This window comes from Saccopteryx leptura, chromosome 13 (genome assembly GCF_036850995.1).
Source record: "Saccopteryx leptura isolate mSacLep1 chromosome 13, mSacLep1_pri_phased_curated, whole genome shotgun sequence".
Taxonomy (NCBI): domain Eukaryota; kingdom Metazoa; phylum Chordata; class Mammalia; order Chiroptera; family Emballonuridae; genus Saccopteryx; species Saccopteryx leptura.
In genome coordinates, this window is record NC_089515.1 from 43,879,902 (window position 1) to 43,895,930 (window position 16,029).

The 16,029-nt window shown below is 39.2% G+C and overlaps 1 protein-coding gene across 1 annotated transcript in view; it reads right to left on the reverse strand.

The window, feature by feature from the left end:
• The window catches only part of ETFA (electron transfer flavoprotein subunit alpha), an 87,307-nt gene that overhangs the window by 50,451 nt on the left and 20,827 nt on the right, over positions 1-16,029 (reverse strand). The window contains exons 5-9 of the mRNA XM_066354637.1: positions 15,259-15,358; positions 12,379-12,489; positions 11,657-11,758; positions 10,440-10,508; positions 5,252-5,334 (exon numbers count right to left, since the gene is read on the reverse strand). Coding sequence (XP_066210734.1) covers positions 5,252-5,334; positions 10,440-10,508; positions 11,657-11,758; positions 12,379-12,489; positions 15,259-15,358 — 465 coding nt within the window. The remainder of the gene's footprint in view (positions 1-5,251; positions 5,335-10,439; positions 10,509-11,656; positions 11,759-12,378; positions 12,490-15,258; positions 15,359-16,029) is intronic.

Consider the following 16,029-nt stretch of genomic DNA (forward strand, 5'->3'; position numbering starts at 1 on the left):
TAAACTCTGGGAATAAAAAAGACTAGACACAAATTACCAGTTAAAGAAATTGAGTTAATTGTCAAATACTTCAACAAAGAAAACTCCAGGCCCTCATGGCTTCACAGGTAAACTCGATCAAACATTTAAGAAAAAAACTAACAAACACCAATCTTACACAAACTCACTCAGAAAACAGAGCATGAAAACACATCTTTCAACTCATTTTATAAAGCCAGCATAAGGCTGATGCCAAAATTAAGACACAATTTTTTAAAAAGAAAAATGACAGATTATCTTGTTAAAGACAGACTCCCAAAAATTATTAACAAAATATTAGTCCATCAAAACAGCAATATGTTAAAAGGATAGCATATCATGACCAAGAAGAATTTATCAAAGAAATTCAAGGTGATTTAATATTCAAAAATCAAACAACATAATTCACAATAACAATAAAAGAGAAAATCCGTATGGTCATTTTCAATACAGACAGAAAATATCTGACACAATTCTCCAACAATTCATGGCAACAACTCTCAGCAACTTGGGAAGAGAAGGGAAGTTTCTCAAGTTGATCCCATTAAGGCACTAATAGACAAGCAAAATATTAGAGAAAATATATCTTTGTAAAACGTATCTGACATAAAACTCATATCTGGAATACATATACTTTTATAAAAAACTTCTACAACTCCATAACAAAAGACAAGTAATTCAATTAAAAAAAAAGCCAAACATTTGAACAGACACTTCATGAGGAAAACATTTAAGAGGCCAATAATATAAGTGTTCAGCATCATTAGACATCAGGAAAATGCAAACTAAAACCACAATAGGTACCTACACATGTACCTGAACAGTTACAACATTGGTGAGAATGAGAAAATGGACCCTAAATACACAGTTGGTGGGAATGTAAAATTGTGTAACTACTTTGGGGGAAAAAATGATAGAGAGAGTGCTGTGTGAGCTCAAGCCAAGTGGAGAGGGTATCTGTCTAGGAGTGCTGCTCAGTGCAGGGTGTCAGAGCCCAAGTGGGGTAAGGGTATTACAAAGCGAAAGGGAGAGAACTAGAATCGACTCTGTGGTATTCGAATGGAATTGGCAGTATCACAGTGAACTTACGGTTTTTAATATATAGAGACTGATACAGAAATACAGATATAAATGTGTCTGCCTGTGTATACAAATTGTGTGTTTGTGTGTATCTGCCTACAAACATACATACCTACATACATTCCCTAGCTTTTTCACTGAGAGGTCTTGGGAACAGCAACATCACAACAGCAATGAATGTAACGAAGACATTCTAAATACTTCTAAATACTTTTTTTTTTACATTCAATATATTGTGTATTAATTTTAGGTGCACAGCAGAGTAGTCAGACAATTACATACTTTACAAAGTGTTCCTGCTAAATACTATTCTTCACTAAAAGGAACCAGGATTCCCTGGAGAATAGGTTAATTCCAGGGCTAGATAAGGAAAAGTACAAAATGAGCCTAGAACATCTTATTTAGTCAGAAAGCAAGAAAGGATTCAAAAAATGATGGGAATATGTTAAAAAGACACAGACACCAACTGAAAGGGGTTCTCACTGGCCAAATATGGGGCAATTTCTATATCAATAATAACAGATTTTCACCATTGAATAAAATAGGAACCATAAGTCCATACAGATAAAAATGAATAAATTAAAAGTTTGAGAACTGGAAATATTCAGTGTTTCAAAGTACCTGAAACACTGAATAATTGTGTTTATAATTATTTGAACAGACACTTTATGAGGAAAACATTTAAGAGGCCAATAATACAAGTGTTCAGCATCATTAGACATCAGGAAAATGCAAACTAAAACCACAATAGGTACCTACACATGTACCTGAACAATTACAACATTGGTGAGAAGGAGAAAATGGACCCTAAATACACAGTTGGTGGGAAAGTAATATAAATAATTTATTAATTACAAAAGGAAAAGTAACTTTACAGTAGAGAAGTCTGACCCATATCACCTTATGGTAATCAAATGATCAAAGTGAAAACCATTAGTAAAAACAAAATGAAATTGTGTACCACCTGACAGGATGAAATAACACTTTTGTGACATTTCTGTCAAATATATATCCTAAATTGAATCGTGAGGAAACAATAGACAAATCCAAATTGAGGGATGTTCTATTCTACAAATTAGTTGTCCTGCAAGCTTCAAAAATATCAAGGTCATGAAAGTCAAAGTAAGACAGCAACTGTTTACAATGGAAGGACACGACAACTATATGCACAAATGATTCTGCACTAGAACCTTTTGCTATAAAGAACATTATTGGTGCGGAGGACCCGGGTTCGATTCCCGGCCAGGGCACATAGGAGAAGCGCCCATTTGCTTCTCCACCCCTCCGCCGCGCCTTCCTCTCTGTCTCTCTCTTCCCCTCCCGCAGCCAAGGCTCCATTGGAGCAAAGATGGCCCGGGCGCTGGGGATGGCTCTGTGGCCTCTGCCCCAGGCGCTAGAGTGGCTCTGGTCACAACATGGCGACGCCCAGGAGGGTCGCAACATGGCGACACACAGGATGGGCAGAGCATCGCCCCCTGGTGGACAGAGCGTCGCCCCTGGTGCGCGTGCCGGGTGGATCCCGGTCGGGCGCATGCGGGAGTCTGTCTGACTGTCTCTCCCTGTTTCCAGCTTCAGAAAAATGCAAAAAAAAAAAAAAAAAAAAAAAAGAACATTATTGGGACAACTGGCAAAACCTGAATGGGATCTGATAATTAGATGGTATTAATGTATCAGCGTTAATACACTGATTTTAAGGTTCACATTATGGTTATGCAGGAGAACATCCTACATATTTAGTGATGATGTAGCAAGATCTCAGCAACTTACTTTTAAATGGTCCCAAAATAAAGATTTTTGCTCAGTACTCTCAAGTTTTCTGTCCACTTGAGATGGATTCAAAAAGTTTTAAAGCCTTAAAGAAAAATGCGTGTGCATGCAAATACACCCATACATACATGAAGCAATTATCATTAATTATATGGACTTTTTGAGTTTCCAGACCCCCAAAACAGCCTACCAAATCATACCAAATAACACATGAAATCTAAAATAACACTGATGTATAGTAAAAGCAATGCCACTCTTTTTTTTTTTTTTTTAAATACAGGGACAGAGTCAGAGAGAGGGATAGACAGGGACAGATAGATAGGGACAGACAGACAGGAATGGAGAGAGATGAGAAGCATCAATCACCAGTTTTTTGTTTTGACACCTTAGTCCAGGGGTCCCCAAACTTTTTACACAGGGGGCCAGTTCACTGTCCCTCAGACCGTTGGAGGGTCGGACTATAAAAAACTAAGAACAAATCCCTATCACACTGCACATATCTTATTTTAAAGTAAAAAACCAAAATGGGAACAAATACAACATTTAAAATAAAAAACAAGTAAATTTAAATCAACAAACTGACCAGTATTTCAATGGGAACTATGGGCCTGCTTTTGGCTAATGAGATGGTCAATGTCCAGTTCCATATTTGTCAGTGCTAGCTGTAATAAGTGATATGACATGCTTCCGGAGCCGTGACACGTGCATCCCGCGTCACTGGAAGTAGTACTGTACGTGAGCGATGCCACGCTTTGGCCAATGACTCCTCTCACTGTCCACCAATGAAAGAGGTGCCCCTTCCGGGAAGTGCGGCGGGGGCCGGATAAATGGTGTCAGGGGGCCACAGTTTGGGGGCCCCTGCCTTAGTTGTTCATTGCTTGCTTTCTCATATGTGCCTTGACCGTGGGCCTTCAGCAGACCAAGTAACCCCTTGCTCAAGCCAGCGACCTTGGGTCCAAGCTGGTGAGCTGTTTTTGCTCAAGCCAGATGAGTCCGCGCTCAAGCTGGCGACCTCAGGGTCTCAAACCTGGGTCCTCCACCTCCCAGCCCTATGTTCTATCCACTGCGCCACCACCCGGTCAGGCAGCAATGCCACTCTTGCTGCTTGGGACCCCACTGTCTCTGTAACTTCAGAACAAACATTCTATGTGAATTTTGCTTTTCACTTTTTGTAAAAGTCAGAAATCTGACCTCAGATTTCTTTCAGTTGGTCAAAAAAAGTACTAATATTGGGCTTTCATAAAAGCAAAGTGGCTTGATGCAAAGTTTTGAAAAGTGGGAGATAACCTGTATCTTGTTCTGAAATACATAAAAAACTCATTTTCCTCTCCACATGATAAAGATGTATATAAAATGTCTGAGAATCCTACTCACTGAAAACTTGTATCATCTAAGAAATGTGAACAATCATTAGATAACAAAGCATTCGGCCCTGGCCGGTTGGCTCAGCAGTAGAGCGTCAGCCTGGTGTGCGGGGGACCCGGGTTCAATTCCCGGCCAGGGCACATAGGAGAAGCGCCCATTTGCTTCTCCACCCCTCCCTCTCTCCTTCCTCTCTGTCTCTCTCTTCCCCTCCCGCAGCGAGGCTCCATTGGAGCAAAGATGGCCCAGGCGCTGGGGATGGCTCCTTGGCCTCTGCCCCAGGCGCTAGAGTGGCTCTGGTCTCGGCAGAGCGACGCCCTGGAGGGGCAGAGTGTTGCCCCCTGGTGGACAGAGCGTTGCCCCCTGGTGGGCGTGCCGGGTGGATCCCGGTCGGGGAGTCTGTCTGACTGTCTCTCCCCGTTTCCAGCTTCAGAAAAATACAAAAAAACAACAAAAAAAAAAACAACCCAAAGCATTCCTTTTGTAAGTTTTGGATAGATTTAACTGAAGAACTTTCTAGTAACCCTCATCCCTATGGATCAGAATTTTCTGAATTTCATGTAACCAGAAAAAATACAGAAATAAAACTGATATTCAGGAAGATGTCATTCAGAGCTCCCAAATTTGAGATTTTGTATTCATTACTATAGATTTGTTTTTACTGACTGATTCTATAATAATAGATTTTATGTTAAATAAATGTCAATGTTAACTTATAAAGTCCACTTAGCAATAAAATGCTGCTCTTACCAATTTTATATTTGGTGTTGCGGTATGAGTAAGAAATGTTTCACCGCTTTAAAAAATATGAAAAACAATGGTGGATTTAAGAATAGCTAAGCATTTTACTCAAACCAGAAATCCATAGACTTTTGATGAAAAGAACACATTCCCCATGGTAATGGCTAACTGCTTAAGTACACAAAACAGGACATCAATCACTGAGATGAGTGTTCAACAAATATACGTACACAGCTCTTATTCCCATATAACTTTGCATAGCATATTTTATTTCAATACTTACTGGTGCTACTATTTTTCCTGTCTGTCCAACTTGCATGTCATTGGGAACAAAGCCAGCATCCACAGCAGCACGAGAAGCACCAACTAAGGGGGGGAAATAGTCATTTTTTAAAATCAGAGTATTCAGCTAGTTGGGATATTCACTGACAATTGTATTTAAAAAAATGACACTGATATAGTACAATTAGAAATTTTATTAAGGCCTTACTTCAACAACCATTAGGTCAACCCCCTTCATTTCTCAATGATTTTTAGCTTCTGGGTCATTGTCACTTTCTCAAATACTAGTCTTAATTCTTCAAGATTTTAACACCCTGGTTTCCTAGTTCCTTGAACAACTTTCCTCCATTGTCTTTTCTCCACGCTACCTCAGCCACACCCATGGCCAAATCCCCAACCTTTCCATTACCAATATCCCTCAATAATTCCCATTTCCCATGTCTCTCTGTGACTTCCTCTTTCTAACTGACTTCCTTTAACTCCAACAATCCCCTGACCCCACTGGGACCTACAATTCTACTCCGTTTCTCCCTCCCCTCATGTTCTCTTTCTTTACCCATCTTAAATGCTCAGATCAGTGACTCGCATCACCCCTTTACATATGCCTTCAAGTTCCTTGCCCTCCTCTTACATCATCATTCACAAATGAAAAACCTGCATTCTTATAACCTGATTAAGCATCTCTCCACCTTCTCCATACATGCCCTGCTGTCATTCAGCTTGACTGGAGAAAACACCCAACACTCAGCGATGTTAACCAGGTTTTACTTTAAATAACCAGGCCTTAATTCTCTCACTCTTTCCTAAATTTCATCTCTCTTCTTCTCTAACATCCTCACTTTCAGCTGATGACCTTGCTTCATATGCACTGAAAGAACTGGAACAATCATAAGAGACTTTTCACATGCTCTAGCTCACACACTCACCGTCACCCTGCAGCTGTGTCCATATGCCTTCTTGTCCACTCACGGACATTGCTCCAGCACTCTCCCTCTCTCCTGTGGCCGGCTTTCCCTTTCAACTGGAGTGTTCCATCAGCATATAAGCATACTATTACCTGTCCCATTTCTAAAAAAAATCCTTCTGTTGGTCCCACTCTGCCTCTCTCTAGCAATCATCAATTTCTCTGCTCTCCTATATCAAAATGCCTCTAAAAAGTTGTATTTACTGTCACCAATTGCAGGTCTCTCATTCTACATCTAAAAAACTTTTATTAAAACCACACATACAGAAAACCACACAAATCACAACCGTACTCTTCAACAGCTTATCAAAAAGTGAATATAACCATGTAACCATTACCTAGGATTAATATTTTAAACCTACTTCAGTCAGGTTTCTGCCCCCTACTCACTAAAACTGGTCAGTCACCAATGACCTCTAAATGGTTAAATCCATTAATCACTTTTCAGTCCTCATTTTCCTTGACCTATTAGCAGTGTTTGACAGTTAATCACTCTCTTCCTTCCTAAAACACTTCACTTGGATCCCAAACATCAAACTCTGTCCTCGTTTTCCTGCCTTACTTACCACCCCTTTTTCATCTTCATTCTCCCCTACCTCTTAATCTTACAGTCTTGGGCTTAGTCCTGGGATCTCTTTATCTACATGCACTACACGGGGTGATTTCATCCAGTCTCATGGGTTCAAATACCATTCAAATGAAACTGATTCCCAAATTGATCTGTCCAGCCCTAAGTTCTCCAATGAATTCCCCATTCTTTTTTTTTTTCCTTTTGAGTGTGTGTGTGTGTGTGTGTGTGTGTATGTGAGAGAGAGAGACAGACAGACAGACAGACAGACAGAAATAGAGTTAGAGAGAGGGACAGATAGGGTCAGACAGACAGGAAGGGAGAAGAAAAACATCAATTCTTCGCTGAGGCATCTTAGATGTTCATTGATTGCTTTCTCATATGTGCCTTGACCAGGGGGGCTACAGCAGACTGAGTGACCCCTTGCTCGAGCCAGCGACCTTAGGTTCAAGCTGGTGAGCCTTGCTCAAACCAGATGAGCCCGCGCTTAAGCTGGCGACCTTGGTGTCTCGAACCTGGGTACTCCGCATCCCAGTCCAACGCTCTATCCACTGTGCCAACCATTCTTATATCAACTGCTTAATTGACATCTCTACTTGGACATCTATTATTAGACATCTCAAAAAACTTAATATGTCCCAAACTGAATTCCTGATTTCTCCCTGGAAATGGCACCACTTGGGGTTTTCTCGGTCTCAGCTAATGGCAACTCCATCCTACCAGCTGCTGGATTAAAACTCTCAAAATCCATGTCCAATCCGTCAGGAGATCCCAATGATTCTACCTTCAAACATATATCCTGAAAAATGACTATTTCTTCCACAACTACAGGTACTAACCTAGTCCAAACCATGAACATCTTTCACCTGAATGACTGAAATAGCTAACTAACCTCCCTGTTATTATTATACTTTATCCCCTACAGTCTATTCTACGAATTGTAACCAGAGTGATTGTTTAATGTGTCAGGATCAGGTGACTCTCCTGCTCAAACCTCGATGACTCCCCATTTCATTCACAGAAAAACAATCTCCTTACAAAGGCATACGAGCTCTGTGTGATCTGGTCACTCTATTACACCTTCTTGTCTCTTACTACTTTCCCCTTCTGACTTTTCACTCCAGCCACACTGACTTCCTTGCTATTCATAACACAGACCAGATACGTTCCTGCCTTAGCCAGGCCCTTTGCACATTACTTGTCCCTTCAGCAGAAGCAAACACAGACACTTCTTCATCTCCTTCAAACCTTGTTCAGTTATCTCCTTCTCATTAAGGTCTATTCTGACTCGCTTATTTAAAACTGCAATTCTCCTCCCCCTCCTTTTCCTGTTCTATTATTTTCCATGGCATGTACTACCCTCTAACATATTATATTATTTACTAAATTAATGCATTTACTGACTGTGGTCGGCAGGAAAATGACCCCTCCAAACATATATTTGCTTTCTAATTCCCAGAACCTGTGAATATTCCCAACATGGCAGCAGATAGGATATAAAGTTAAGGATCTTGGGAGAAGGCACTTATCTTGGGTTATCTAGGTGGGCCATAAATGTCACCATATGCATCCTTTTAAGAGGGACACAGTGGGAGATCTGATTCAGATACATAGAGGACGAGGCAATATGAGGACAGAGGCAGAGGTTGGAGAGATGTGGCCACAAGCCCAGGAAAGCCAGGGCAGCCACTAGAAACGAAGAGGAAAAGAACAGATTCACCTCCAGAGGGAGTATGGCCCTGTCAACACCTTGATTTTAACATACTTCTGGTCTCCAGAACTTTGAACAAATAATTTTCTGTTGTTTTAAGCCACCAAGTTTATGGCAATTTGTTATTATAGCCACAGGAAACTAATAAAGTTTAGCTTCAACCAAATAGAAATGCAGCATCCACAGGACTAAGACTTTTGCTTACTATTATGTCTCTAGCTCCAAACAGCGCCTGACACATACATGGCAGACACTTGATAAATATTTGTCCAATTAATAAAGTAATGAAATAAATGTTTTTAAATACTACCATCTAATTATAGTCAATATCAAGCCTTTATTCAGATAAAACTATTACTGTTTCTGTGAGTACATACATTAATATAAAAGTATAAGAAAAGCCTAGAAAGCTATCCACAAAACTCTTGAGAGTTGAAGATTTTTTTAGAATTGAGATTTTTTTTTATAAAAAGAACATATTTATGTTACTACTTGTATAATTAAAAATTAAAATATTCTTCATTTTCTGATTTTTAAAAAACATCATTCCATTCTCAGCAATACTTTTTAAAAAATTTATTTTTAATTACAGTTGACATATGATTATTTATTTCAGTTATACAACATAGTGATTCAATATTTTTAAACCTTACAAAGTGATCACCATAGTAAGTATGGTACCAATCTGTCCCCATACATAAATATTACAATATTATTGACTATATTACCTATACTGTATCTTTTATCCCCATGACTTATTTAATACTTTCTAGGTCCATACAAGCTGTTGCAAAATGGCAAGATTTCGTTCTATTTTACAGCTCAGTAATTCATCAATACTGTCTTTTTTTTTTTTTTTTTTTTTGTATTTTTCTTTTTTTTTTTTTTTTTTTTGTATTTTTCTGAAGCTGGAAATGGGGAGGCAGTCAGACAGACTCCTGCATGCACCCGACTGGGATCCACCCGGCACGCCCACCAGGGGGCGATGCTCTGCCCATCCGGGGCGTCGCTCTGTTGCGACCAGAGCCACTCTAGCGCCTGGGGCAGAGGCCACAGAGCCATCCCCAGCGCCCGGGCCATCTTTTGCTCCAATGGAGCCTCGGCTGCAGGAGGGGAAGAGAGAGACAGAGAGGAAGGAGAGGGGGAGGGGTGGAGAAGCAAATGGGCACTTCTCCTGTGTGCCCTGGCCGGGAATCGAACCCGGGACTTCCACACGCCAGGCCGACGCTCTACCACTGAGCCAACCAGCCAGGGCCTGTATTTTTCTTAAGTTGGAAACGGGGAGGCAGTCAGACAGACTCCTGCATGCGCCCGACTGGGATCCACCCGGCATGCCCACCAGGGGGCGATGCTCTGCCCATCTGGGGCATTGCTCCATTGCAACCAGAGCCATTCTAGCACCTGAGGCAGAGGCCACAGAGCCATCCTCAGCACCCAGGCCAACTTTGCTCCAATGGAGCCTTGGCTGCGGGAGGGGAAGAGAGAGACAGAGAGGAAGGAGAGGGGGAGGAATGGAGAAGCAGATGGGTGCTTCTCCTGTGTGCCCTGGCCAGGAATCAAACCCAGGACTCCTGCACACCAAGCCGACGCTCTACCACTGAGCCAACCGGCCAGGGCCAATACTGTCTTAATAACAAGTTCTATCTTTCCTATAAATCGTTAACTACAATTTAAGTAACCTAAATGTTCACTTAAATTTGTATAGGATTTATATTAGGCCACCAATAAAAAGAAATATAAGGGCATTCCTGAATCTGAAGTAGGCATTAAAGCTAACATTTAAATTTTCTTAAAAATGGGAAAAACTAAGATTTGGCAAATGTAAGAGTGTCACGTAACTAAAGAATAAAGACATCCTGTCCTCATGGAATGCTATACCATTTGATTGGAGACAAAGAAAAACTGTTTCAGAGAGAAATCTTAAAAACCAGAGGAAAAAACCTTACCTGCAGCATGTAGCTGATCTGCCAAATCATATAACAACTTAAAGTTCTCTCCACTCTTCAAACCTCGACCTCATTTAAAAAAAAAAAAAAAAGATGACAAAAGATTAGGCAAATATAAACTCCATTCTACAAATATTCTGCAACTATGCACTATACCTGAGTGATCTTCGCATTACACAACTGTCATATTAAGCATGCCAATTCTGACTTCCCGAATGATGTTCCTATACTTCTGTAAAGCATTTAATACTGCTATAATTAGCTAACCAGCAGTTAACTATATAATCGGTCTTTAAAGTCAGTCTTCCTCACTAGAACGAACACTACAGATCCATATTTATCTTGGTCATTGCTATATCCACAGTTATTTAGCAAACCATAACTGAATGACTAAAGTTATTTATTATTTGAACAAAAGTTATTCCACTATATTTCCAAACTCCTTGAGAGCAAGAACCTATTTTTCCCTGTTTCTTCAACACTTTTCAATGGGCCTGGCAAAAAACAGATACCCAATAAACACTTAATGAATAAGTGATTAAACGAGTCAGATATATCTTTTCAAAATATTAAGTCATTTCCGCTCAATGCACCTTGCCAATACAAGGCTATTTGGAAGCTTAATTATTTTGTTTGATGTTTACCTTGGGAAGATTTTAAAATCATAGCAGACTATAAAATTTTTTTTTCTAAAAATGGAGACTGATATACAAAAAGAAGCAAGTCTTGTGCAGTATTAATATTAAATATGAAGAAACTTTAAAAGAGTTATTCATCGAGACCGACCTATACAAAATGCAAGCTTTTCAAAATAGTGTGAAGGGTGGGATCATCATACATTGTGGCCTTGAGATTCCCACCAATTCTTTCTATGATTCAAAAGTCAATCATACTCTTCATAAAAACATGGAAGTCAGTCAAAACAACGGTACCAAGTTGGAAAGTTATGTTGATGAGATTTGTACCATGCTCCCCCTGGTGCCAGGGACACATATTGGCAAGAGAGAGCCCAAATTGTGTATTAAACTCATGATTTCATTTTCTTAACTGGTATAAAATGGGAATAATACTTGCACTCACCTATTTCTTACATTTGGGGGAAAGAAAAACAAAACAAAAACCAACTCTGTGCTCCTCTAAAATAAAACATTAATAAAATCAAAGTATTTTAAGTTGACATAATCTTTTAAAAGTAATACATTATAAATCTCACTTACCACCAGATACCACCACTTTGGCACCAGTTAGCTCTGGCCGATCACTTTTGGTTAATTTCTGGTCAAGCCATTCTGATATCCCCACCGGGGAAGTACTGGATGCTATATACATTGATATTATGACAAAACAATGACAATTCAAGTTCTAAAACAATAATTTTTAAGAGAAACACACAAATTACCATAATTCCATGAAAGTTGTTACTGTAAATTTTTTGTGCTTCTACTTTCATTCTCTGATTTTTTGGAAGACTTAAAGGGACTAAATTCCAGCCTTCACTTCATTAGCTGAATGACTTTTGAGAAGTAATTTAAATTCAGAATCTACCTGTAAAAGTGGAATAAACCTGTCCATGCAGTTCAAATAAGATCCTTTATGTGTTCAACTATAACACTCTCTATACATTTACTTTTACATTCTTCCATTATACTGAATCTCCCAAGTACCATAATAGGAAACAGAGAGGACAGTAAAACAATCTTAACATTAACATTAATCTTAATGGACCCTCTCTCTCCTACCCGCTGATCTACCAAAGCAGCTTTCCTCATACCAAAAATGATATGAAAATGACATTATATTTACTTTTGTATATAATTAGAAATATCATTTAGATTGAACGCTCAAGTTCTCTGCATTAGAGACTTAACTAGAGATCATCTCTTAAATCTATGAACTGAAAAGCAAGAAACAGAAATCCAAACTGCAAATGAACACTCACCCTTTTCTGAACTGGCACTGCCTCCACTTGTTGCTGCAGCTTCAAAAGATGTTCCTCGGACGGAAAACACTTTCACTTTTTCATCACACTTCACTGTACATAAAGCATTTCCTGAAATACACAGTTTATTTAAAAAATAACAAACAAGAAAGACAACAAAAAAGTATTTCTTTGTTTCACAAGTTACTTCACAAAGACAAGACAGAAATAAATGTGGGCCTGTTGTCTTCTACCTCTACTAAGCATTAGGAAAAAATGACTATAACTCTGAAGAAACACATCAGTACATATCTGTTTAACCTTAGGTGTCTTTAAAAACACAAGACAATTAAAACAAAGTTTAATGAGATGAAAAACAAAACAAAACAAAAAACACAGGACAAACGCTGGTCTACCTGGAGGCAAGTAGCTGGAATAGGAAGCCACACTAATACGGTACATTCTTTCTAAAAGAAATTCTAAAGAAAGCTTCCTTCTTCAAAAACAACACAATCAGCAACTCAGAAGGAGCTACAACTACGTGATAAGAATGAAGCTACTATGCATGCTAAGGAAGGAAAAGAAGTGAAAAGATGATAGAGCATAAAAAACGAAGTGTGAGATGGGTCAAGATTTTAAACGATTTTGAGACATTTCTTATGATTTAGCAATCACATTAAGAATGACCTAAACTGCCTGACCAGGCGGTGGTGCAGTGGATAGAGCGTCGGACTGGGATGCAGAAGGACCCAGGTTCGAGACCCCAGGGTTGCCAGCTTGAGTGCGGGCTCATCTGGCTTGAGCAAAAAGCTCACTATCATGGACCCAAGGTCACTGGCTCGAGCAGGGGGGGGGGGGGGTATTCAGTCTGCTGAAGGCCCGCGGTTATGGCACATATGAGAAAGCAATCAATGAACAACTGAGGTGTCGCAACGAAAAACTGATGATTGATGCTTCTCATCTCTCTCCGTTCCTGTCTGTCTGTCCCTATCTATCCCTCTATCTGACTCTCTCTCTGTCCCTGTAAAAAAAAATTAAAAAAATTAAAAATTAAAAAAATCTTAAAAAAAAAAATGACCTAAACTATGACTAAATACTTCCCCTCAAACACTGCTAAAAATGAAAGATCTGATTTGAAAGTGACCATTTATCTTGAAATATCCAAGTTCAATCAGAAAGAATTCATTGTCTTCTCCAGCTCCACCAGAGATACCAGTGTGCTTTGCAAAAGATCAACTTAAAAGACATTGAAATAAATTTAATGCAGATGGGCCCTGGCCGGTTGGCTCAGTGGTAGAGCATAGGCCTGGCGTGCAGAAGTCCCGGGTTCGATTCCCGGCCAGGGCACACAGGAGAAGCGCCCATCTGCTTCTCCACCCCTCCCCCTCTCCTTCCTCTCTATCTCTCTCTTCCCCTCCTGCAGTGAGGCTCCATTGGAGCAAAGATGGCCCGGGCGCTGGGGATGGCTCCTTGGCCTCTGCCCCAGGCGCTAGAGTGGCTCTGGTCGCGGCAGAGCGACGCCCCGAAGGGGCAGAGCATCGCCCCCTGGTGGGCAGAGCATCGCCCCTGGTGGGCGTGCCGGGTGGATCCCGGTCGGGCGCATGCGGGAGTCTGTCTGACTGTCTCTCCCCGTTTCCAGCTTCAGAAAAATACAAAAAAAAAAAAAAAAAATTTTAATGCAGATGGAAATGGAAGAGAATCAGCAAAGACTATTGAGAATGCTATTTTTTTTTAAATGGACTACTCCTTAACCATAAGAAATAATGATATATTGCCATTTACAACATGGATACATCTTGAGAACATTATACTAAGTGAAATTAGTAAACCAGAAAAAGCTAAGGACTATGATTTAACACATAGGTATGATATAAAAATGAGACACAGACATAGATAAAATGTGAAGTGGCTACCAGGAGGGGAGTAGGGGAGAGGCGAGAAAAGAGGGACAAATACATAGTGATGGAAAATGACTTTGGGTGATGGGTACTCAACATAATCAATAGTTCTTTTTTTCTTTAAGATTTTATTTATTCATTTTAGGGGAGAAAGAGAGAAGAAAGGGGAAAGAGAAAGAGAGAGAGAGAAGCAGGAATCATCAACTTCCATATGTGCCTTGACCAGGCAAGCCTGGGGATTTGAACCCGTGGCCTCAGCATTCCAGGTCAATGCATTATCCACTACACCACCACAGGTCAATCCCATAATCAACAGTTCAAATGCTATAGAGATGTTCATCTGAAACCTATTGAAATCTTATTGATCAATGTCACCCCATTAAATGTAATTTTCTACATAAAATTATAAAACATTTAAAAACACAATAAGCTAAAAAAATACTGGTAAATAGTGAATATTAAAATATTAATTTCTCTCAAAAAAATTAGAAGGTTTTGCTTTTCTAGATGCCACTTACAAAATCTACTGAATACTGAATGCAATTTTTATTGATCACTAGAAAAATCTCACTCTGCCTGGCCTGTGGTGGCACGCTGGATAGAGTGCAGACCTGGAATGCTGAGGCTGCCGGTTCGAAACCCTGGGGTTGCCTGGTCAAGGCACATATGACAAGCAATCAAGGAACAACTAAAGTGAAGCAACTATGCAATGATACCTTCACTCTCTCCCCACCACTCCTGTAAGAGCAATAAATAAAATCTTTTAAAAAGCAAAGAAAAGAAAAATCTCACTCTAAATGGAATGACCGAGAACTGTTCTGTGGATGTATCAGAGAGAATGTCCTGTCCCAGTCTAGCAGCAATACTAAGATTTTTCAGAAACCTTTAAGATAATCCATTCAAAGCCAGTGTATGCATTTTTAAAATCCTAATTTCAAGATTAATTTCTGCTTTTAAAACTTACAAAAGTATAACATTTTAGTTATTTTCCTTGGATACTCACCTGCATAAATAGTTCTCACAAATGTGTCAGGTGACTTGATCGCAATGATATCAGAAATAGGGGCAACATCAAGTTTGGCTGCTATTCTGGGTAAAAGGTTCTAAAAGCAAAATTAGCAGTAAGTTACACACATAAATGCTGATGAATGGCTATAAACTACCAGCAATAACATTCTCTAAAAGCACAGTCTGTAAAAATTTTAATTTAAATATTTTATATTTCATATACATCTTTAGACACTACAAAGCCAAGCACAACTTTTTGGATAGTCTTTGAAATTAAGTAAGATTCTCTATCATTACTCTTAACAGTTTGTGAGTTTTACGTTAATAAACCACCTTGACTCACTTATTTTAAATTATGAGGTATTTGCTTTAATAAACATCACTTACAAAATATGACAGTTGTATATTACTAAATTTAGCTAAGATAGGAAAACAGAAAACTAGTAAAATTCACAAATACTAAGAATATACTTGTACATATTTACTTGATGTATATAAAAAAAAACTCCGCAAATCAAACATTTTCACCTTTGAGAAAAATTGATATTGCATTAAAAAGAAAATCAAAACTAACCTAAATGTCAATCAACAGGGGACAGGGTTATAATTCATCTATATAACAGAATTGTATGTAATCATAAAAATAAAATGAGAAAGTTGAAGCACAGCCTATATAAGAAGAGCAACAAAAATTAACGTATATGTTTTTCCTTGGAATAGACACATGATAACTTTGCTTTCACCAGCATGAATGACTAGGAAAGCC